Here is a 26737-nt window from a genome sequence, read left to right as displayed (position 1 = left end):
AGCCACTCGACTTAATTTCTAATATATGAAATGGTTAGACACACACATCTTTACTTATATACATAGGCACATCTTGTGTGATCGATCTATACATGTAACTATGTAATATTTCAAGATCCCGTTAAATCAGCTTTGCAGATTTCTTCTCTAGCTAAACATGTCGTCTTTAGACCCAAGTGGATGCAAGAAAAGGAAGAGAGTAGAGAGGGTGTTTAAGTTCAAGGCGTTTGGTGAACAAGGGTACCCGATAGAGAGCTGTGGCACCTTCCGTGATAATGTGAAGGCCCTTTTGGAATATGGAAATGTCGAAATGGCATTTGTGAATGGAATGACATTTTGGTCCTTTCAGCTTGAAGTTCATCGCCACCCTCCTTCTCATGTCTTGTTATTTGTTGTGGAAGAGTCAGTTGAAGCATCACTAAATCGTCATTGCAAGCATTGTATATATGTTGGTAAAGTCATCATCTTTGCTATATAAATCTTGATTTCCACTTTAAAAAAAAAGAACTCTAATATATGTTTCCCATACGAGTATACATGTATAGATACAATAACTAAATGTAGATTTTGGCAACATGAAAGCATAGGGTGGGGAGACCATATGATATGCAATAAGAAGTATCATTTTTTGGTTCCATCAAAGGATACAATGACAGCTTTCTTGAGTTATGAAGGAAATCACAGCAACATAGTAATGGGTAAGTTGAATTTTGTGGAATTAAATGGGCATACAATGCATGGTGTGTTGCACTCTAATGGATTTGGGCATTTGCTGTGTATCAATGGATTGGAGATGGGTTCGGACTTGGCTGGGCACCTTGTCATGGAATTTTGGAATCGTCTTTGTTCCTGCTTGCAAGCCAGGTTAGTTTGAAAATTTATGATCTATTTCTATGATATAGGACACTATTGATTAGCGTATATAATATTGACACGTAAGACATAGAAATCTAAAAACTCATTCAAAAGTGTTATTGACATTTTCAATTGCCAAAGAATTAATTATTAATGTTAAGTTACACATATTGAGTTTAAATTCCATGATTACATATTTGCCGGTGAACTAATTAAACAAGAATAGATCGATAAAACAAACCATTAATTAGTCTAAAGGTGGTTCTCTTGACTTTATGGAGAAATAATCCAAAGCATTAAAATTTAAACTAGTTTTGGTTGTGTAAAAACTCATTTGTCTCGTGAAAAAGGTCCATTAATTAATATTTATTAAAGACATAAACCATAAACCTAAGGTCATGGGATATATTTACTATTTAACCACTTGAAAATTACTACCAGATCATTACACATCACCTTAGGCTATAAAGAATGATTTTGTGATTTTTAACCATAGGAGATGGCCACATCAGCCCACCTTAACGCCATTAACATCTCACCAGCTTTTAGAAAACGGTATACTCACTGGTGGAAGAGGGAAATAGAGTGAAGAAGAAGAGTGAGATAGAGAGAGGAAAGAATGAGAGAGATTGTGAGCAATTGTGAAGTTGGCTAGGGAGAATAACACTTAGACACATTAGTGGTGGTGTTTGAGAGAAAGTCACACGTGACTCGTGGTAAAAACTTAGAATATGTCGTATGTTTTACCACCCACTCCGTATAGTTTTATAACCACACCAACGTCACAATATATTTGTTATATCCACCGCCTCACATCATCAAATTTATTTATCTTTTCATTTTCTTAATTAAGAAATTTTTTAATTAATTAAATGAAATAGAAATACTATATTTTCCTTAAAATCGAAACATTACTTAAATTAAAATTTTAAAAACAAATAAAAACATAGAAAGAAAATGCAGTACATTTGAAAAATAAAACTACATATTCATATATTTAGTTTTGATGCTTTCTATGACCACAGATTATATCTCTAGATCCTCAATATTTTCAAATCTTTTCTTTTTTTTATTTAACAAGTTGTGTTCTCTTCCTCCATGATCTCAACCTTCCCTTCGTGGAGTTGGACGTATCTATCAAATTTCTCTTTAAAGTGATCGATACTACTAGCCTTTGAAATTTTCGAACTAGAGCCGAAAGCTGCTTTCTTTGCTTTATTTCTTCCAATGGGCCGACGTAGAGTTTTTTCATCTTGAAACTCATTTGGGTCATCGTTAATGTTGATAAACGTCACCAGTCTAATTGTGCGATTGACTATGCGATTAAGATTTCATCTAGCGCTCCGAACCAGAAGATCAAACGAATCTTCGGTAAGAAGCCATTTGAGACATTTCTTCAACTCAAACCAAACATTCACATAAGGAAAAACTTTTCAAGTTGGTTGCGACTCTTGGTATTGCTTAAGTGTCACCGCAAAGAAATCAAAATTGTTCGTCCCACTCTTGTGATTATTCTTGAGTTGTGAAATTCTTTGCATTTTGTAGTTTTTTAACCACATGTCATGCCATTTGGAAGTTAATTGGTCGGTCATTTGATACTCGCATTGATCCATTTGTTCATGGAAGATGTTTCAAACGGTTTCCCAAAAAACCATCTCCCATTTGAGCATTCCCTTTCATCGGTTCTTTGGCTAGTCGTAATTCAAGCCTTAGCTAAAGCGGTTCCTTCCACTTCATCGTTCATGTTGAAACAGGTTTAGACTTTTTGACTTTTATGCTTTATTTTTTGGTTATTCGAATTGTGTTTCTTGTACTCCATTGGGAGAAGAAGGCATCAGTTGTGGTTCACGATGAGGTGGTTGCACAAAATCAGGTTGTTGGAAATAATTTTTTGTTGGAAAGGATGTTGGAAGAGTGCTTGTTGTGAGATAAGAGAGTTTTGAAGAAAATTCATGAAACCACCTTAAGGTGAATCCATTCTAGAAAATTGGTGCGGAGTCATATCTAGCAAAAATGGCCCATCGATATTTCGGGAGCGGTTTGTTGGTGAGGTGTTGGGATTTTGTTCCATAGTAGGAAATATGCCAAGATGTTTGAATGTTTGTTAGAAGAAGGAAAAAAGGGTATGGAGAATATGATTTGAAGTGGTAAATTTATATGAACAATTTTTTATATTCTTTTTTACATTGTAAGCATTATTTAACAACTTAAAAAAAATACTCCAATGCATCAAAATGTATCAACCTTGCTTCCTATTTGTCCATGTTCATTCATTGTGATCTCCATGAAGTGGCATAGTCGTCACACCGGGGATGGTGTGCATGACCGTGGCCAACTTGCCACATAAGCTACGAATGGTCCCCTTTGTATATCATACAACATTATATGTTAAAGATGAATCCAACTATTCTCCAAAATGCAATTCTTGCTTAACGATAGGGCTACTTTTAGGTTCATCTTATGCCTTCTGTATAGTTTAAATATAGTTGTTGTATATTGCTATGGTGCGATATACAAAACCTTTGAACCCTATTTGTATTCATACTATCTACATTTGCAATAACATAAGTTAAAACGAAAGTATAAAACACTTATTTGGAATTTAAACAATCAATTGTTTTTCTTATGGGTATAAAAGGGCTTCTTTAGGGTTAGGTTGTCATTTACTTATTCCAAACCCTAAAATATTGAATCATACGAACATCAACTAACCCAAACGTCGAAAAATCTAAATCAATTGGTATTTATAATATATTAGAGTTAGACTAGTTATTCTTGTATAGCATACTTAAAAGTTTCATCTAAAGTCTAAAAGTTAGATCTTAGGCCATCATGTATAATCCACAATGTGTGTATCGTCATCTTAATACCACATCAGCTTCACTACATCCTTACTCACCTTAAGAAATACACATTACACCACATCACTACTTTTATATAAATAAAATAAATGAAATTTTCAAGAGAGAGAGATGAATAAAGGTAGAAAGAAAAAGAGATTATGTGTTTTCGCAAAGATACATAATTTACACCACCACCATAAGGTTCTTACTCTTATTTATGATGATGTTCACTATTGACACATAAGCCATAAAGTCGATACTTAATAGCCTTATATAAGGTTGCACTTCCACCCCTTCAAACCCACTCTGCACACTATGCCACATCAACTTGTTTCTTTCTTTTTATTTTAATAATCTCATCTTATAACACATATAACACATGTAAATCTATTTTTCTCATCCATCACAACTCACTCATTTTTTTTAAATAATCACAAACTAATCAAAATCATAAAAACTAATTCATAAAACATTAAAAACATATAAACTAATTTACGTAGTAATTAAAACCATAAAAAATTATTTTGATATAAGTTTTATGCATGAAATACAACTAATTAAAATCATAATAATTTACGTACTAATTAAACCTTCAAAAAAATATTTTGGTATAAGTTTTTATGCATGAAATACAACTACCTAAATTTAGAGAGAGAGAGAGAGAGGGAGAGAGAGTTTAAAGAGAGAGAAAACAAACATATAACCTATGACAATTCACTTCAACAATACTATTTTTTCGGAATCAATCCATTTGGAAACTACCGCTAAACTAGCCTGCTAAAAAGATGATTCTGTCACTCTAAATGGTATCAATCATTATTATATACTTATAAAGCTTGCATTTTTTCTTGAACCACATTCATTTGAAACTCCCATGACTTTTCAATTTCTTTCTAATAATTATTATAAGTTGGTTAATAAGGTTAAATAAATATCAAACCTAAAGTATAATCATATATAAACTAAATTTCAATATTAAAAAAATATATTTTCTTATACTTATAAAGTTTGTTTTTAACTTTTAATATATTATGCTTAATTTATCAGGCCTAATATGTTATATGTAAACCATTATCATTAATTTTAAAGGTACAACTTTTGATCAATTGTATAAAATATTTAAATTGTTAATTTAAATATAACCTTACATGATAAACTTAAATATAAAATTTAGTTCAACTTAAACAACCCAAAAAATATTTTGTAAATAGTTAAAAGTGATAAATTGTAGTGTCTTTCTAATAATGATTATAAATTGGTTAATAAGGTTAAATAAGTATCAAACCTAAAGTGTCATAAAAAAATAAACTAAATTTCAATATTTAAATAATATTTTTACTTTTACTTATAAAGTTATGTCTTTAAATTTTAACATCTTATACTTAATTTATTAGATTTAATATGTTGTTGTATGTAAACCATTATTAATTTAAAGCTACAACTTTTGAACTGTATGGACAAAATACTTAAATTGTTAATTTAAATATAACATTAAAGGATCAACGTCGATATAAATTTCAGTTCCACTTAAAAAAAACTCAAATAATATTTTGTGAATAATGAAATGTGATAAATTGAAGTGTTAAATACAAAAACTAAATTGTAATATCAATTCACTAAAATATTTCCTAAAGATATTTTTATAATCGTTAAAAGTTTTGAAATAAGTAGCTTAAAATAACTTACAATAACAATAGTTAAAAATAACTATATATAAATGATTATATTGTTACATTTAAAATAAAAAAAAATTGTTTGGTGTTTTAAATAATTACATTGATAGAAATTAAAACGTTAAACAAATAAATTTTAAAAATGATTTAACAATAACAACAACTATAAATAATATTAAACCATATATTATATTTAATTTTATTCATGAGTAACCCGCACGTAGAGGTCATTTAAAAGATTGAGATTATGCAGTTTTAATAGATGTATATATTATCATATAATTCAAAATTATCAATATACTATATCAACTTAATATACGAATTATTATATCAAATTTAACAACGATATTATTGTTATATTTAAAAAAACATATATTTGTAAAGATTTCAACTATATAGATGCTTCTGCGCAACGCGCGTGCATTCGCCTAGTTTATTAATATTCATTTCGAAAATCCAAATTTATTCACGTTATATAAAGATGCCGATTCGCATAACCCATATAAGTTTACTACATCAATTAGATTGAATGTCATAATAATAATAATAATAATAACCCCCTTAGTCCAAAGACAGTGAATGAAATCAAAACCTATTTGAAAAATAAAAAAATAAAGAAGAAGAAGAAAGGTTTTCAAACCGTTTTATGGGAGGTCTTTAGGAAATTGAATATAAATTATATCTTTTATTGATTTGTACAATGACTGAAAGTTTGTTGTATTTTATTTAAATGAATTAATTTATTAAGGGGAAAATCATCAAAATTTACAAATACGTGTTGTTTGTTAATAATCGAATGTGTTTACATGGTCGCGGATTTCTTAAAAGTTTTCGAAGTGATAGATGAAAGAATAATATGTGAGTACTTCAATGATAAATTACCTACCCTCCTTATTTTCTTCTTACTTAGTGTTCCACCAAGTATTTGTTCTTAATGACAAATTTTAAAACGTGGTTTGTTTATGTAATAATAAAAACGTGGTTTCTTTTTTGTAATGATAAAACTTTCAGTATTTCGGATTTTTCTAAATTCATAAAAAGTAGTCATATTTCAAAAATATATCTTCAAAAAATGAAATGAATTTACATATTTTCCCATAAAACAACATTTTAGAATTTTCTATCATACAGTGTTGTAGCATTTTTTAAAAAAATTTCTTAATATATAAAACAGTAATCACATTTGATGTCTTGTAAAAGTAACAGTTTTTAGTCAAAACCCGCCCACAAAAAAGTTCAAAATTAGACCAGAATTCAATCTTTTTATTACAATAATTCAAGAAATTTAACCTTTCCAACGTGAAAATATGGCAATTAAGAAGACAATTGGTTTGATCAGCCATGGTTGCTTGTAACAATGAAAGAAAGACGAGTGAAGAAAGAAAGAATAGGTTGAGTAGCTTCCATAAATTTAATTGTTAAAAATGTCTGTTGTAGTAATAGAAGAAGTTGTTAAGAGACGACATCAATCTAACGACGTAAGTCACCGGTGATGTTGGAGGTATAAGGTAGTCAACGAGATAGTGTCAGTGGTTTGGGACCAAAGCAATCGGATTTGTTGGGACGTGAGAGAAAGAAGGCAAGTTTGGAGGGGGGGGGGGGGGGGTGTTCCGTTTATTTATTATATATTTATTTATTTTTTTAAAATAGATATATTTAAATAAATTTAAAATGATATAAATATCATTTTATATGGACCATGATAGAATATAAAAACCATAATATATGAGATTGAAAAAAAATTGATATTTTCGGAAACGATAGACACGATTCATCTATTTAATCATTTACTTTTTATTTATTTAATAATTTATAAACAATTAACTATTATCAAAATTATATGTGATTTCCTCAGATTCTAATTATAAAAGTTGTTATATTATTTGTACTGTAGTTTGCATTTATATTTTATTGTAACATTTCATCCGCCTATTGTATAAAAATATAGTTGTATAATTAAAATAATAACTCTTAACAAATTAGTATTTAATATTTGTATTTAAAAAAAATGTTAGTAGTAAAATCAAACATATAGTTAACCTAATAGTTTTATTAAACATAAAAATTATAAATTATTGATGATATACATCGTTAATTAATAATTTTGTAGACTGTTTAAAAAGTATAAATTATATATCAAATATATGATGATTTATGTATAATAAATAACAAAAAGTATGAAAAAATAATAACTTTTAATAACTTAAAAACATCTATTATAACATTCGTATTAAAAAAAAAACTTATTAAACATTTACAAATCATAAAAAATAATATATAAAAATCAACATGCTTTGGTTTAGTGATTAGTTGAAATAATGGGTGGCACAAGGACGACATGTCACCAGAGAGCTTTCTCAGGTGACTTTGTCACACATTATGGAGGTAAGATTGGTCTTAAAAAACACAATGTGGTAGGATTAGTATGTCGATGAGGGTGAGAGGTGGGGGTCAAACGTTAAGATAACATAAAGGGTCTAGTAAATAAAGATAGATGGAGGGGGGGGGGGGGGGGGGGGGTAAAAATATCACTTTATAAGGATTTAATAGAACACGGTTAACAGTGTTAAGTAAATGGACTAATACCCCAATAAAATTCATATTTTAGGCTAGTGGTATTAGTCCATAACTTTTTGTACCAAAATGATAATTTTTGAAAAACCACATATACTATTTTTGCAGTTTTTTCCTTTTTTATGTTTAAAATTAATAAAGGTTGTTTAAATTATATATGAATGACAAAATTGCAAGAATGGTCTATGTGTTATGTCACAATTCGCAAATTTGGTCCAAAAAGGTTTGGACTAGCACCAATGGTCCAAAACTTTGATTTTGTTGCGAGTTTGGTCCAAAATTTTTGAAACTTTTTATAATGACGAATTTTCTCTTTTTTCTTATTTATTTTTCTATTTTTTCAGATTTATAAAAACAAGAAAATTAAAATTAAATACAACTCATCCCTGCTTTCATACCCGCCCACTATCTCTTTAACATACATAATACCCATCTCTCTCTCTTTCTCTCACTCCATGTGTCACTAGAAACAACCGCCATCTGCCAGAAACCACTGTTATGTATTGGTAATCACCACCAGCAGCTGAAAACCACCGACACCAACCAAAAACCACCGCTACAACCGCCATTCTTCCTCTACTTTGTTTCTCTTTCTTTCCACATCTCTCTCCTTCTCCGACGTAAAGTGTTTATTTGTTTTCACCGAAAAAGCTTTTCAGATTCGAGATTTCTAAGATCTGTTTTTTTAGATTTGTGGCTTTCGCCGAGAAAAGTTGGGATACAATATTAACGAAAATGTTTTCCGATCTGTGCAAAACCTTTGGAAACCACCATGAAACCACCACCAATATCAATTTTCCAAAGGGTTTTCATCTTCAGCCTTTATCGTGTCCAATCTATATGCACATCGACGAAGAGAACCTCTGTTACACCTCAGGCTTCGCAAGATCTTAGGTATAAGAAATCGTAACCTTGCCACCATTATATCATTCGGAGGAAAATAACTCGAACGAAGCTATCACCTTTTTCTCAATTGCAGATCGGAGCGATGCCGCCGTCCTTCTTCTTTGCCAAAAACCCTTTGTCACTATCGTCCTTCTTCTTCTTCACCGAAAACCCTCTGTCGTCGATGTTTATGGCTCGAGTTTCTAGCTCTGATCTACGTTTGTGAAGAGTTGAAACAAGAACGGACGATGTCTCTTCATCTCCATCGGTGGCTCTTCATCTTCGTCTGTGGCTTATATTTTAGATCTGATCTCTGATCTATGTTTCTGTCTCTCTTTTTCTTTGACGATGTCTCTTAATCTCCCTCATACTGACTTTAGGTGGTGATGATTGTGCTATAGGCGGCGACTTCTGGTGGTGGTGGTTGTAGTTTGACCGGTGATGTAGTGTTAAGTGGGTGTTTACAAAAAAAATTGGTAGATAATTGGGGAGGGGTGTTTACATTTTATTTTTATTTATTTATTTAAATAATTAAATTTAATAAAAAAACAAAAATAATAAAATACATGATCAACTCATCATTTTGAAAAAAAAAAAATCAAAACAAATTAGACCAAACTCACAACAAAATCAAAGTTTTAGACAACTGGTGCTAGTCTATAACTTTTTTGACCAAACTTGCGAATTGTGACATAACACAAGGACCATTCTTGTAGTTTTGTCTATATGAATCAATTTTCTTTATTTTATATATTATACAAATTTCATAATAGGTATTCCATAAATAATATTTAAGAACTCATTTAACTTTCATACAATCTATGTATCTGATACCCCATCACTCATTCCAATTTTTTTTTATCACTCTACATCACATTTCATTGTATCCCTCGTCTCTTAGATCATATAACTCACATAGGTGCATCTATTATGATGGAGAGAACTCGTCATTCCTAACCATCCAACCCTTTTGCCATCTATGTGTCGTATCATGTTTTTTCTCTACTATCATTTTCATTTTTCCCAACTTCTAACAAAATGAATTCATTTTTTTTCCAACTCACTCCCATTATACAAGTACTGAATCATATACGACACAGGTTGAGAGATTACACATAGAGAGAAAGAGAGAGTAGGTTGAGAATGCTCCCCGTCCGACCAAACCCTCACAAATACAACTAACTCTATCTTTATGAAAGGGAAGTATTGACGATATCATGGGTACCGCCCCACTAGCCACCACCATTCATCCCATATATATATATATATATATATATATATATATATATATATATATATATATATATATATATATATATACTAAAATGCAACTTTTGGTTTGTGAGACACTTACACTATAACTAAGAGTGCAATTGTTAAACCACAATGTATAACCATCTTAATGCGTGAACTTTAAGTTTAATCTCTCAATTTTGTATAATCTATCATTTACAACTCATTTATTTTGTAAAATAATATTTTTCATCTTTTTACTTTTTAAAATATATATATACTAAAATGCAACTTTTGGTTTGTGAGACACTTACACTATAACTAAGAGTGCAATTGTTAAACCACAATGTATAACCATCTTAATGCGTGAACTTTAAGTTTAATCTCTCAACTTTGTATAATCTATCATTTACAACTCATTTATTTTGTAAAATAATATTTTTCATCTTTTTACTTTTTAAAATATAATTTCACCATTTCCATCTTCAACTTTGTAAAATGTCATTTTCATTTCTTTATTTTTAAATTTTTCATGTTTATCATCCGTCCCTGGTATATATATATAATATGATTTTCTCTCATCTACTTTACTAATATGCAACAAAATCACATAAAAACCAGTGGCAGAACGCAAGCTCAATTGCTAGTATATAATTATTCATAAACATATATAGCCCAAGATATAAATCAACTAATTGGTATTACATGACATCTAAAGTTAAATATTTTTATCTATGTCAATATGTAGCCTTATATAAATAAACATATTTTAAAATATTGGTAAAAGAACACCATATGAACAGCTTATGCCAACCCGTATCAAAACCTACATGCAATGGAAGGTCAATCACAAAATATTAGCAATAATTTAGATGCGTTACGATTTAAACCCAAAATTTTATGTGTGAAATTTTACTCAACAACCACTAAACTCTCATCACAAGAACAATAAACACATTTTTTAAATCACAATATCGTGTTATATTTATTTCAACATGCTGCCTCGTACAATATATATATATATATATATATATATATATATATATATATATAATCATTATGCATACAATTTTAACATGTTTTGAACTTTTAACCTTCAAGAAAAAAATATTGAGTTTGGCGGTATGACTGTAATCTCAATATTATCCAAGAAATTTAAGATTATAAACGTAATCGAATACGATGTTAACAAAACAACTTTTTTATAATTAGAAAACAATGACATAATATAGAAAATAAACAACGTGGTTGTGAAGGATATCTAAATGTGCATTTGTTACTAAACCATAGTTGAAAATTTAAAACTGGAAAATGACGATATATTATGAACAATAAAACAACCGCATTCCTAAAAATGTTCGAAACAAATTTGTCTATCAAAATATTTTAGCGTAGCGGAATCTGGTGTTACATTTCCACCGAAAATCGAGAGTTCATGTCTCGTCAGAGACATAGATGAATTTAAGACTAGTTTAGAGTCGAGTTTACGGTTAAGAAAAAAACAAAAACAAATTTGGCTATATACATTATTTATTTATTTATTTGTAAAGATTATCAAACTATCCTAGGCTTATTCTCTCTCTCTCTCTCTCTCTCTCTCTCTCTCTCTCTCTCTCTCTCTCTCTCTCTCTCTCTCTCTCTCTCTCTCTCTCTCCCAAATAACTAGTCTTAGATCTAGTGACTTTGATTTCACATCCATCTTGCTATCCTTGGAATAATTACAATTAGGCTTAAAAGAAAAAGTATATTCCATAAAATACCATACCTTTTTTCCTTCCATTTTTTAGACCTAAAACTTCTTTATTTTTTTTTCTTTTTAGACCTAATACATATTCTTCGTTATTTCATTAATAGAGTCAATTTCCAATATATAAATCGAGTCAATTGCATAAAAAAACCATACATTTTGCTTCTTTCATGTTTTAAACCTTAATTCTTTTTTTTCCAAAATAAACTCAACTTTAATTTATTTGTTGTTATTTTATTAATGAAATTCTATCAACATGTAACACTATAGCTCTTAACCAATGTACGTCTTAAACATCAATCACCTAATAGAATACATGGTTCTAAAACCCTAAGCCACTATTCTTCTTCTTCTTCTTCTTCTTATACACCATATAGGGTCTTCTAAAATGACTTAATCTTCAATCATTAGAACATAAACTTAGTAAGAAATATTTAAATATAATTTTGACATTGTAAGGATGAAACTCCTCCATTTACTTATTTCTCAAGATTGATTTCACAAGACAAAGTTTGATTTCAAAGATTGTCTCAAGGCTCTGTTCACAAGGTCCAATGGTATGTTTATTTAAATAGTGTATAGGGATAATTTTACATGTAAATTGCTATTTTTGATCTTTAAACCCATTTTGTCCAAGTATGTTGCACGTGAGTTAGAGTGGGTTAGGGTTATACCGATTCCATCAATGATATAAATAAATATATTGCTATGTTTTACGCTTAAAACCTTTTTTTTTCAAAATAAACATAACTTTAAAATAAAAAGGCTATGTTGCTCCTGTTTAGTGTATGTATGCTAAGTTGATATTACATATCGAGAACCTGGGATGCCATGTCGCAATGATATTTATGGGTGTTGAAGCCTATGTGTTGGTTTTAATCAAGTTTGCTGGTCTTGCAACTCAAGTCACGTTCAAAGGGGTACATGGGATTGGATTTCTATTAAAAATCTTCATCAATATATAATAGTTTTTGTAAAAAAAAGATAAAAAAAAAAATAAAAAAAAATCTATCTGATTCTACATAGTACCAGTGGCGGTGGCATGGGAAGTGAATGTGAAGTGGATGTGTAGTAGTGTAAATGGTATGTGGTATTTATAACGAAAAATAGGAAAATAAGGTAATAAAGAAAAAGAAAAAGAGCGCAAATTACTTATTTTATAAATGATTATTTCAATAAAAGACCTTATATTCTGATTTTTTTTTTTCTTTTTAAACCTAATTTTTTTTCTTTTTCGAAAAAGACTCAACTTTTATGTGTTACTTGTTATTTCAGACCTGACAAGTCACCAATAGGTAAATTATGTATTTTTGTTTCATAAAAGACCCTATGTTTTGTAGTTGTTTCCATTTTAGACTCAAAATGTTTTTTTTTTCAAAATAAACTCAACTTTAAAATTGATTATAATCTTCAAGACCAAATATATAAGGTACTTATTGACTACACCGAAAAAAAAATATACATGTATACACTAAAAAATGTTATCTAATCTATTATCTTTTGAGCGAATATAACGTAAAAGAATTGCAAAATTTTATTTTTGTCTAAAAGATATAATTAAACTTTATCTTGGATATATATTATATCATTAAACATGATATATTGTTTATAGAAAATGTTATTATTACCGATAATAAAAAGTTTGATGTTAATTTGATATTTTTTGGTAACATGGATAATACATGGCTAAGAAGAATCTTTTAGCATAATAACAAATTTTTTTATTTGTAGAAAAAAATACCATATAATTTAACAAACTATACAAAATAATTTTTTTAGTTTATCCATTATACTTATTTGGTGAGTTTGGACATATTTCCCTCTCTCACTTTTCTATATTATTTTTTTGGCCGAATTTTTTAATCAATTTTTTTAGAACAGTTAACAAACGCACTCACTATCATACTTCTAAACAAAAGCCATAGAGTATTTTGTAGCATTAGCCAATTATTAAATAATATGTTATAATTATATCGAATAAGTACATAAAAATATTAATCCTAAACAATGTATTAGTTTTGTTTAGATATATGAGATTCAAGTTTAAGACTTTCTTAAAAAATGTTAACATCACATATGAATACATAAAACTATATTTTGGGAATCAAACCGTTTGAGCATAAGTTGAAAATCCAAATAACAAGAATGATGTACACTTAAATATCAAAATATGATGGTTGATATTATTAACAATGGTTTGAATGTGGCGAATGAGCAAAATAGACAAAACTATGAAATTTTGTTGTAAAGAAAAGAAAATTGAATAGTTGGCTTACTACCTCATTTTATTAATCTATCTTATGTATACATAGTGTTCAGATCAATACATGGTGTTTGTATATCACTGTTATTGGATCTTAAGGATAATCATAATAATTACCAAAATAAAATGTTGGATTTCATTTTAATTTGAAAGGATATAATCATATTTTTATGCATGAACGAAGTTAAGCTTCATTAAATCGGTGTAGTTAAGTATCTTATACAACTAGTGTTAAAGGTTGTAACTAATTTTAAAGTTGAGTTTATTTTGAAATTAAAAAAAAACATTTTAGGTCTAAACTGGAAAAAAGTACAAAATATAGAGGTTTTTTTATGAAATGAAAATACTTGATTTTCCTTTTGGTAACCTGCTCCGGCCTAAAATAACAAGTAATAAGTAAAAGTTAGGTATTTTCAGAAAAGAAAAAAAAAATTAGATCTAAAAAGAAAAAAAATCAAAATATATATGGTGTTTTATGGAAATAACCCTTTTATAAATCCTTGTACTTAGGTTAAATTCTAAAAGAATTAAACATAAACACTTATGATACAATGTTAAAAGAATCATAATAAAAATAATAACAAAACCACTTATTATTGTGTATTTTGCAAACAATATTGAGCCTATGTATAATTTTGTCAACAAAATATCAATATGGAAAATTGCGATTAATTGCTTATTTTGGCATTTATGAAATTTCTTTCAATGGTTTTTATTTTTGAAACATAAATATTTTTTATTAAAAAATATCATGGCTAAAATTTCAAATTTACCAAAGTACAATGGATATTTTATATTCCCATTATATTATATAGATAAATATGCGTCTAATGACTTAATCATTTGAAAATGTGTACACTTAGTTTTTAATTGAAAACAGAAAAACACATATACCCAATTCAAAAGACATAAAAGATTATCTATATACCATCAATCACATCAACATTCAATCATTAAGTTCTCGATCTAGCTAGCATGTATAGTAGAAGCATCACTTGTCAACATCTTCTCAACCTATATATATATATATATATATATATATATATATATATATATATATATATATATATATATATATATATATATATATATATATATATATATAATCAAACAAAATGTAACATACAATACTTACAGGAATAATTCAATTATGTTCAAATCGTAGTTTTTGACAATATTGCTAAAAGACCACTTTTAACAAAAAGGAAAATAAAATATTAATATACGTAAAGTAAAATATATTTTATACAAATCCTGCTTTAAGGTATTAAAAACATATGTTGTTAAATAAAGCTTTAAATATTATATTAATATGTATATGAGGTCCACATCACATGAATGTGGGTGATGGCACATTTAGGATGGCCCATAGTTTTAAACATATATAATCTATTTATAAAATATTAAAAATCTATAAAACCAATTCACATGCTAATTAAAAATATATAAAATTATTTGGTTATAAGTTTTTAAACATAAGATACCACTAAAACAAGAGTGATAATAGAGAGAGAGAAAGAGAGGGGTTGCACAACCACAAATGCTTTTATCGGGTTTCCGGACTACACTCGGAACCATCACAATGGTGCAGTGACTTCAATCTCTAATTATTATTACTATTATTATTTTTTTTTTAATTATTGGTTTTATTTGTATTAGTATTCCCATTTTGAATTATAAAAATATAATATATTTAAATCCAAAGATAAGGAACCAAAAATAATACTATAAAATTTGTAGTCTTTTTTTCTAAATTTTTCTTTATCAGTATAGATATTGGCAATCAAAAAGATGTCTTACATTCGAATAACACGTCTTTATATTTGAGGTAATTTATTCTTTTTAATATATATTAATAAAAAACAATTATTCATACAAGTCAAAAAGACAAAAGTGATCTCTTTTAAGATGTAAAGTATATTAAAGTAATATGTTTATTTGGATACTGATAATTAAAAGATACAAGTCATTTGTGGTATATGCATATACAAAATGCCAAATACAATTTATTTAAATATAGATATTTTAATGACCCCTGAACCACATTAAAAAAATTCCTGACGTGTTTCATTTTATTATTGTCAGTATTCTTCAAATATTGATAAATTAATATTATCATAAATTATAGTATTTAAATGCGATTATCATTTTTTAGACTAATTTGTCATAGCTTAGGCAAGTTGAAAGGTTTTTGTATATAAATAATATCCTTTTATATTTTTTAAAATTTTTTTAGAGAAAGAATTAGTAGTATTTATATATAATAATCTTATATGAATATAAAGAAAAGTAAAAAGAAAATATAAAATGATGTTTAACTTTTTCTACAGCATAGTAAAAGTTAATCAAGTTTTGACATCGAATATCTTGTCACCTACTTTTGTTACTTTTTCAATTTATCCATAAAATCCATACTCAACATTTTATAAGTCTTAGTTAGATACATAACCTTGAAATCAATAACAGTCATATATCAAACTTTAAATAATTATCTAATACATGTCAACACATGTCTTAAAAGGTTGTACAAATAATATTGTCATCAAAGTTTAAGTTTTATTTCACAAAAAGTACAAAATTATTATTACAATAATTTTAATGTTTAACTAAATGACATCTCAAATAACTAGTATTTCTTTAGTAATTTTAGAAAATTAATTAATTTATTTATATCAATCTAAAATGTTTTACAAAAATCATTTTATTCAGTTAGTTGTTCTTTATATATTCATTATATCTAAAATATTAATTACAAACAAACGATAATATAAGTATCATTATGTAAAATTGTTAATTCATATAAATGAAATACAAATTTTTTTTACGTTATAGTTATAAAAAACATTAAAAATATTATGAGGTTATCATAAAATTTATACATGTAATTAATATTTAATAAAAATAATTAAAAACAAAGTTAATAGGGTAAAACTAACTATGTGTTTCAGTGACATTAAATAGTCAATTAAAAAAAACAAATTATAATTAACTATAAATCTCCACATTAAAATGTTGTAATATCATAATGTTTTTTTTTCTTATTGGAAGAATTGATTGGTTATATACATACATTATACCTAATTTTCTAAATTAGCAAAAGTATATATATATATATATATATATATATATATATATATATATATATATATATATATATATATATATATATATATATATATATATATAGAGAGAGAGAGAGAGAGAGAGAGAGAGAGTACTATGAATCAAAAAACAATAGTTATATCTTGTATATACCATACACAATCAATGTTCTTTCTTCGATATTACTAGAAAACCAAAAACAAGATTGATACATAATATTGTTCGAAAGAGTATTATTTTTTGGTTTTCGTGTATAAAAAAGAGGTGAATTTCTTTTTAGCATATTATATTATTAGTAGTTTTTGAAATGGAGTGTCATTATTTAGAGTGGTAGATGGGAGAATATTGAGAAGATGTTCAACCATATGTAATGCTTCAAACCAATATGTGGGAGGTAGATGAGCATGAAGAATAAGAGTACGAACGATGTTATTAATGGTGTGTAACATCTGTTATGATTTTCCGTTTTGTTAAGAGGCGTGTGAGCATGAAAAACAGATTTTAATACCATTTTGATCACACAAGTTATGAAATTGATGATTGTCAAATTCACCTCCGTTGTCACATTGAAAAATTTAGTGTCGGTGTTGAAGTGATTTTTAACGAAAGCACGAAAGTGAAGGAATTTAGAGCAAACTTCATATTTTGCACATAATGGGTAAATCCACACAAAATAAGAATAATTATCAAGAAAATGACATAGTATTTAATACCACTACAACTCATAACAGGAGATGTCAAAACATCAGAGTGAACAATATGAAAAGGAAAATGTGAAACAAAAGTAGATAAAGAAAAAGGCAGTTTGACATGTTTTCCTAATTGGCAAGGTTCAAAAGTACTAGAAATTTTATTTGTAGAATAAGAAATAAAACGACTATCAACTAGATGCTTGAGAACATGATGTCCGGGATGACCAAGACGTTAATGCCAAAGAATCGGAGAGATGGAGAGACAAGCTTGAGGTGTGGGAGTTATGACAGGATATAGATTGCTAGTACTGTCACATTGCATAAGAATTTGTTTGGTGCGTAAATCCTTCACAGAGAAATCAAAGGTGTTAAATTCAATAGTGCATTTATTTTCATGCGTAAATTGACAGACAAAAATAAGATTTTTAATGATTTGAGGAGTGATCAAAATATTTTTTAAAACCAAAGTGCGACATGGATTAGGATGAGAAATAGTAGAATGACCAATTGTACTTACAAGAATTGAAGATCTGTCACCAACTAAAACAGATGAAGAAAAATTACTCTTATTAGAAATATTTTTGAGTATACTTGTATCTTTGTGGAGATGAGACGTTGCACCGGTGTCCATGTACCATTCCCTGTTTCCCGGGTCTGACATAACTGAAGTTTGGAAAGCTCGCGGAATGATAGTGGGTTGTTGAGCGGAATTCAACATTGAGGGAGTGATCCATGATGGTTGTTGAGCATGTGAAAGAGTAATCAATGCATGTTGTTCTGGGCTTGAAGTAGTAGATGGGACAAAAAAATTAAATGGTTGAAATTCGATTGGTATGGACCCATTAGAAGGTTGTTGGGTTGTTGCATGTTGTTGGACTCCGACATGAGGGTTTGGAAGCAAGCATGTGCATTGAGTACTAGGTAGACGATAACAGTCGTACCCCTACCCATGCAGTGCCACTGCCCACCTGGAAATTGGTCACTGCTGTTTCTGCTACACTATCCACCATGATCATTCCATCCGCCACCAGGACCCCCTCACTACGAAAACGTGTATTGGATTATTGAGTCGTCGCATCAGTAGCAAGGATCGTTAATGAAGACGAGTCGTTTGAATGATGCGGCGCTGCTTGTTTTGCTGATCTTGGAGCATGTGTTGTTCTCCGACAAGTAACATGGAACGAGTTTCCATGAATGTTGGTAAAGGATTGCGGTGCCGGATGGTGGTAGCAATATGATGGAACTTGGGAGACAAGTCGTTGAGTGTGTATGCCACGAGATTCTTTTCTGGAACAGGATTGTTGAGATTGTCAAGAAGATCTGCAAGAGATTTAATGCGGTGCATTAGTCGGTCATTAAAGAGTCACCGATGGAGATATTCCGAATTTCATTATCAAGTAGAATCGATTTTGAGTATACCTGCATCTGCGTAGAGGTGAGACGTTGCAGCAGTGTCCATGAAGGATCAGCAACAGAGGATGGTATATGTACTCTAAATATTCCGAATTGATACTTGAATCGATGTGGGACTCAAAGTAGATATGAAATAAAGCATGATCATAACATGTTTATATAATAGAAAAAAATGGCTGAGTTTACATGTGTTTAGCGATGTGGGATAGAATGGCTGGAAAAATAAAACAAAAATAAACAAAGAATATGTAAGAAGCAATAATAGATCTCAAGACCTTTGCTTGAATAAGCGAACACCTTAACCAGCAGACCAACTGTTTGTTTGTGTTTATAAGTGGAAGGATGCATATATATATACTATACTTATTTTTTTTTGAAGGATACTTGAACAAAAATTAGACTACTGAAAAAAATTTGAGGGGTATCTCGGGCTATCCCGGGATCCCCTTGGATCTGCCCCTGTATGGTGGTGGGGTTGGCCGGTGATTGGTGGTTGTTGGTGTATGGTGAGTCTTGTAGTTCTTAAAAATGGTTGATAAAATTTTCAAAGTAAAAAAAAAAAAAAAAAAAAAAAAAAAAAAAAAAAACACGGATAAGATGGAAATATTATCAATGGTTAACAGATAACTACGGACATAAGTACCTCAAAGGAATAAGTTATAACATTTTAAACTATAAGGATTATATGTATCACTTAGATCAAAACAGTTGACGAGTGCCAACCATAGCAACAAAACCATAATTACTCTGAAAACATAATGAAGGCGAATGGATGGCTATTTATACGAGGCAATTTCAATTCACCCGTATTCTAAATTGGTGCATGACCATTTCTTATTGATTGACAATTCCCATCAACAACCAAGCCAACCAATTTATCTATAAGAAATTATTAAAATGTTACTCCTTTCGTCTTAAAATTATTGTCTAGAAACAAAAAAAAAATACACAGATTAAGAAAACACTAATTATTACTAAATTTATACAATAAAATGAAAGTTTTGTCTTTACTTTACATTTAATGTTCAAATGAATGCTTAATTTGTTAAGTAATAATGATGAGATATTTTGGTAAAAATATTATTTATTTTTAGAAATTGACTATTATTTTAAGACAAACCAAAAAGAAAAGATGGACTATAATTTTAGGACGGAGGGAGTATTAATCTTATGAAAATATGAATATTGTCACCATTTCATATAGGTATGAGTACGTATAGAAAGAAAATATATGATGATATTTAATTTATGTTTATCTATTAAAAATTAGTAGTTTCGTTTTTTACTATGTGACCTAAAAAACCAACTATTTTTACACCAATTGAAAACCAAATTAATCGCAACTTTCATTAAAAAATAATCTAAAAGTATCAATATTTAGGTCTATATTGCTTTTTATTTTAAGAAAAGTGTAATGTTACTTATAAATTATAATTAAAAAATAGAAATTTTATAAGCTGATGGCAAAGGAACATAAACATATTACCGCCTCAACTCTCAACAAATGTTCCTCTGTCAATGCCTAATGGTTTATGAGTTAGTTATTTTTTTTATTAAACTTTATAAGTTACATTACACATTATTTCTTCTAAAAAATAATAGATACAGTTAATCTAATTAATTACTTTGCCTTTTTGTTTTTAACTGTATTCAGGATTAAAACGGATTTAAAGATGATGTGGCGTCCATAATTACTTGCTTTTATTGAATCTCGATAGGCTGTAGCTATGATAAAATGACTACGTAAATATAACCGCACACATTATATACACCTTATATATTATTGGATGTCACGATGGAATGCAATATAATATTTTGAATACTACTTGTCAGAGCTGCAATCCATTCTAATAAGGTAACAAATCATTAAAAAAAAAATATTGACCTAGGTCGGTATAATTCAAAGATAAGTAACTTGGAAAATTTAAAAGTTATTGAGCATTATTTTAATACATTACCCTAAAAATTTATGGTAAACAACTTTTATTAACGGAAATGGATAATCTCTTTAATATATTAGTCTTATAAGCATCCATAATACATGGTTTAATTATGAGAGATTACAAACCTATGTTTTCATTCAATAAATGAAATGCTATCTTATGAGTAGGGTTGTTAATCGGGTCAACCCGATCGGGTTTCGGGTTAAACGGGTCGGGTTAGTCGGGTTTTCACAAAAAATAATTTAACCCGACACCCGACCCTATTAAGGTATGGGTTAGTCGGGTTCGGGTTAATCGGGTTTCGGGTTAATAGGGTCGGGTTAACCGGGTTAGTCGAGTTAATACACTAAACACTTAATTTAAACCTAATATATATGGTTTTTTCAAGAGTGAAATCTAATTTTTACTCTTTTCTTAACATCAATAATGCATACAAATTGAAATAAATTAAAAGTAAAAGATCATGGACCTCATGGTTATTACAACATCCGAGAAAACATGCATACCACAATAGCTAAAAGAGTTCTTCCATTATAAATATTAAAATAGATGAATTTTCAATCTTTAGTTAACGATCAACACCATATAGTTTATTCATGTTTATAGTTAGTTTAAAGTAGAAATAACTATCAAAACAAAATCTTTACTTTCTCAGCCACTCCGGTACTTTTGAGATGAGGATGTTTTATATCTTTTTGGACTTCAACTTTAAAAATGGGAGTGATTTGACCCTTGTATGCTTCTAGAGCCACAAAAATTTACATTTTCAAAGGGTTTGTAGTCTTTTTGTGCTATTTAAGTAGAGATCAGTGGAATTTGTAAAGGTTGTGAATTCTTAACCAGGTTATTCGGGTTGACCCGAAACCCGATTTTTTTTTTATGAAAATCAACCCTAAACCCGACCCTAACTACAAATCGGGTTTGTCGGGTTAACCGGGTTCGGGTTTTTTTTGACACCCCTACTTATGAGATGTCATCTTGATATTTAATGAAGGTGAAATTTAATAGTTGAATTGATAAATAAAAAAATTCTCTAATTCTTAAATAAAAGTTTAAAATATGTTTCATTGAATTTTGGTATAGTTCAATGCATTATGAACAAAAATGATATAGTTATATAAAATAACGAATAATGATGTGATAATTTGTTGAACTCTAGAAGATTTAATGTAATGTAGATGTCCTAAAAAATTTCAACCGATCAAGCTAACCCGTGTGAACATTGTTTTTAAGTCACTAGTTTATTAAGAAACTTTTCTTATAATTTAATTTTGGCATACATTTGATATTATAATTTCAGTAAATTTTCAATAAAATTCATTATTTGCTTATTATTTTATATCATTACAAAATTCCCATAATATTAAATTTTGCCAAAAAAATAAATTCTTTGGTTCTTATTACCACGTATAATATAAGTTAGAGAAGTGATTTGTACACAATAATTTTTCTCCATACACAACAAGTTATGTTTTATGGAGTTGTATACTATAATACTTTAATATACAAATTATTATGTATGGAAAAATTTTGTTGTTGATCAATCAGTTTATAAGTTAGTGTATATGTAACTTACATATACAAGCACTAACAATAAAAAATGTAGTTTTTCTAGTAAAATTGGTTATGATAAAAATAATCCATGTACATATATAACAAACTTCATATTAGTAAATGAACTCGTGATATAACGTAAGTTTTATAAAAGAAAAGATAAAAGATAAATCTAAAAAAGACTCTTATGCATGTTTCTAGGTTGCATGTTACATATCTTATTTAGTTAAGTCATTCGTTAGTATTTATTAAATTGGGTTGAACTATATTTAATACTAACATTTGAAAATAATTGTGTGTACTCAAAACTTTTCTAAGAAATTGAACAAAGCTTATGTATTGTCCCATTTTACTTGTACTTCAAAAAACATTCAGAGCAATTGGATCTATATTAGGACAACATTATCATGTTATATATTGTTGATAAGTTTTCCTTCTTAAATAGATTTATTTTTGAAGTTTAGTCTTCATCATCTATGTGCATGAGTTGCACCCTTCTCTTGGTTCTAGGCTATGGAAAAATTTTGTTGTTGATCAATCAGTTTATAAGTTAGTGTATATGTAACTTACATATACAAGCACTAACAATAAAAAATGTAGTTTTTCTAGTAAAATTGGTTATGATAAAAATAATCCATGTACATATATAACAAACTTCATATTAGTAAATGAACTCGTGATATAACGTAAGTTTTATAAAAGAAAAGATAAAAGATAAATCTAAAAAGACTCTTATGCATGTTTCTAGGTTGCATGTTACATATCTTATTTAGTTAAGTCATTCGTTAGTATTTATTAAATTGGGTTGAACTATATTTAATACTAACATTTGAAAATAATTGTGTGTACTCAAAACTTTTCTAAGAAATTGAACAAAGCTTATGTATTGTCCCATTTTACTTGTACTTCAAAAAACATTCAGAGCAATTGGATCTATATTAGGACAACATTATCATGTTATATATTGTTGATAAGTTTTCCTTCTTAAATAGATTTATTTTTGAAGTTTAGTCTTCATCATCTATGTGCATGAGTTGCACCCTTCTCTTGGTTCTAGGCTAACTTGTTCTTTATATATATATATATATATATATATATATATATATATATATATATATATATATATATATATATATATATATATATATATATCTGCAATTGTAGGAAAGTTAGCTTGATTGATTTAGCAAAGCATAAAAGCATGGATATGAGGCTTCTTCATGGGGTAGCATATGGACAATCATGGTTTGGTCAATGGGGTTACCATTTTGGTCGTGGAAGCTTTGGTGTGACACAACAAATGTATCAAAAAGCTCTCGATGCACTCCAAAACATTCCTCTGTGCATCATTGCTCAAAACATTGGCACTTCAAATATGGAGATACCACTTATGTTATCTAGATACCAAACTCTTTCTAGCCGTTCATTGGTAACCCTTAGTGATCTACTACGTTTCATGTTAGACCTCAAGTCAAGGCTTCCCAAAGAGAGTACTCTACATACATACAACCCTGGGATTTTAGTTGAGAATTCTTGTAGATGGTCACCAAAACGTATTGAAATGGCTGCTCGGGTGATTGTTGAGTCATTAAAGAAAGCGAAATTTAGATGGGTTTCAAGGCAAGAAGTTCGTGATGCTGCACGTGCGTATGTTGGTGACACGGGTCTCCTAGATTTTGTTCTCAAGTCTTTAGGGAACCATGTTGTTGGGAAGTATTTGGTCAGACGCTGTTTGAATCCAGTGACCAAAGTTTTAGAGTATTGTCTAGAAGACATTTCAAATGCTTTACCTAATCAAGAAGAGTTCATTACAAATGACTCCAAGTTGAAGACTCGGTGCAAGATCTCCAGGGTTCAACTTATGAGTGACATGTTTTGCATCTATAGACACATACTTAAAGGTCAAACAAAAGACATGGATACCACAATAACATCTACAATTTCACTTGCTTCCAGAATAATCCTTGATTCCAAGTACTTTGTTAAAGATTACAGTAAAGAAACACCTTTGAAACTTGAACCAGAAGTAGGAGAAAAATCCAAACTTTATTGCACCATCACAATACAAGACATTGAAGAGATCAATAGTCATGAGGAGTGCAGAAAAAAGCTAGTTACCACACCATACGAGACCATCATGCTAAGAAACAATGCGACATTCAATGATCTTGTAGATGAAGTTGAGAAAAACTTTAAGGAGATATATTGGGGATTAAAGAGCTTCATGTTTGGGTCCATAATGAACTTAAATCCAAAGGGATCTGATCAGGTGTTTAGGGTAACGAGAACTGGTAGCAGACTTGTTTTCCAAGGTAAATTGGTTGAAACAGGAATGAATCATGAAAGTATATATGAAAGTGGGTCGAGACAAAGCTTTATTGTGGATTGTGCTTGTGGAGCGAAAGATGACGATGGTGAACGAATGGTTGCATGTGATATTTGTGAAGTCTGGCAGCACACACGATGTTTGAAGATACCAAACAATGAAGAAATTCCAAATATATATGTTTGCAACCGATGCGAACAAGATATTTTAGTGTTACCAGCACTACCATAGTTACAAAAGTAGCATACCAATCTTACTTGATAATACATTCAATTGTTATCTATAATTATGCCACTTTTTTTTTTCCAGTTCAATGCTTTTGTTACATTATTTCAGCCGAAAAGTATATCATAAACTTGCGTATAGTGCATTTTATTTTTGATGCAATGGGTTAAGATTGACAATTGAAAAAACAGAGTTCAAAAAAGCAAATAGAATGCAAAAAAGAGAGAACCAATTTCTTGATGTATAGAAAATAATACATGACTATTACATATACTATAGGTGTATAAGATAAAAATGTATAACTCACAAAGTATTAACTGCATAACTAACACTTGATTTAAAGAATGTATATCGAACATGAGATCTTTGGCACTAGATATGGCTCTTACCTCTTTAACTATCACATGTGAACCTTGTATGGTGTATGTTGGAAAATTGGTTTTAACCTCCGTGATACATTTGTTTTGGTATATCACACGCCTAGAGCAGATTTAACATGGATAAGAAATTGTATTTTAAAGTGAGATGTATGGAAGAAGTTAAAAAAATGTGTTAATGAGTTTTATTTCATCGCACATGGGTACTTTCTTTTGGAAATGAGAACCAAATTGGATTGGGTTCACTAAACTTGTGTGTGTGCACCCTTTCTCAAAGACTATATCAGACAACCACGCTTATTGATTAGTTAAGAGAATTATGTCTTTTCCTCCTTGAGAAAAATTCAAAAGACAAGGTTGCAAAATATATTGCTTTATTCCCAATCATAAATTTTCAAAATATCCAAATTTTCTTCCAATTTTGCACGAATAGTCAATATCACAAGTTCAAAAGAACAAATTCAAATCTTTGTATTAATTATCTTTTCTATTGCAAACATAGTTTATGTGAGATACCAATATCAATTTCCCAAGTGTCAATGATCTTCTCTATTTCAAAGATAGTGTATGCGAGACACAAAAATCCCTGATATGAGACATTGTTGGGTCCATTATGTGTTGCGTCTTGGGCTCAGTCCTTAGCCCAGTTTTGTATCCGGATTGGGCCTGTCCATCCGTGATTTAATTATTAGGGTTTAGTATTTGTAGATGCTTTCATGCATCTTTGTACGTAGCTGTTTAGTCGATCATTCAAAGCGATCACTATTTTTATCGATTGTAACCCTAAAAGCCTCTACAGTGGAACTTCTTCATCAAGCTCTGCTGAGGCGTGAATCTATTGAATCATTCAACTCATTATTGATTCATTCTCTTGTTTGTTATTTCGTTTGCATTATTCTGATTAACCTGTGTAAGATCTAAACAATCAAAGAGTTTTTCAACTCATCAATTGGTATCAGAGCAGGAGGCTGTGTAATTCATATACATCTCTTCTGTCAAAGAAGTGATTAGGGTTCATTCCGCATTCATTGA

The 26737-nt window shown here is 29.1% G+C and overlaps 1 protein-coding gene across 1 annotated transcript; it reads left to right on the top strand.

Annotated features, from left to right (window-relative positions):
• The first annotated feature begins 90 nt into the window (after positions 1–90).
• On the top strand, positions 91–25334 carry MS1 (RING/FYVE/PHD zinc finger superfamily protein). Its single transcript, XM_079016855.1, has 3 exons — positions 91–452; positions 588–864; positions 23942–25334. Exons 1-3 carry the CDS (start codon positions 158–160, stop codon positions 25332–25334), a joined length of 1965 nt encoding a protein of 654 aa, XP_078872981.1. The 5' UTR covers positions 91–157.
• The last annotated feature ends 1403 nt before the right edge of the window (positions 25335–26737 follow it).

Source organism: Lactuca serriola, chromosome 8 (assembly GCF_051521515.1).
Source record: "Lactuca serriola cultivar US96UC23 chromosome 8, Lser_US96UC23_V15, whole genome shotgun sequence".
Taxonomy (NCBI): domain Eukaryota; kingdom Viridiplantae; phylum Streptophyta; class Magnoliopsida; order Asterales; family Asteraceae; genus Lactuca; species Lactuca serriola.
Note: the sequence above shows the minus strand (reverse complement) of the source record. Positions and strands in the feature narration are given on the sequence as shown.

Excerpts from the sequence above, each read along its gene's own strand:
- MS1 (XM_079016855.1), top strand. The coding sequence starts at position 158 with ATGTCGTCTTTAGACCCAAGTGGATGCAAGAAAAGGAAGAGAGTAGAG. Across the intron at positions 453-587 it reads CAAGCATTGTATATATGTTG|GGTGGGGAGACCATATGATA; the intron begins GTAAAGTCATCA and ends ATGAAAGCATAG. Across the intron at positions 865-23,941 it reads TGTTCCTGCTTGCAAGCCAG|GAAAGTTAGCTTGATTGATT; the intron begins GTTAGTTTGAAA and ends CTGCAATTGTAG.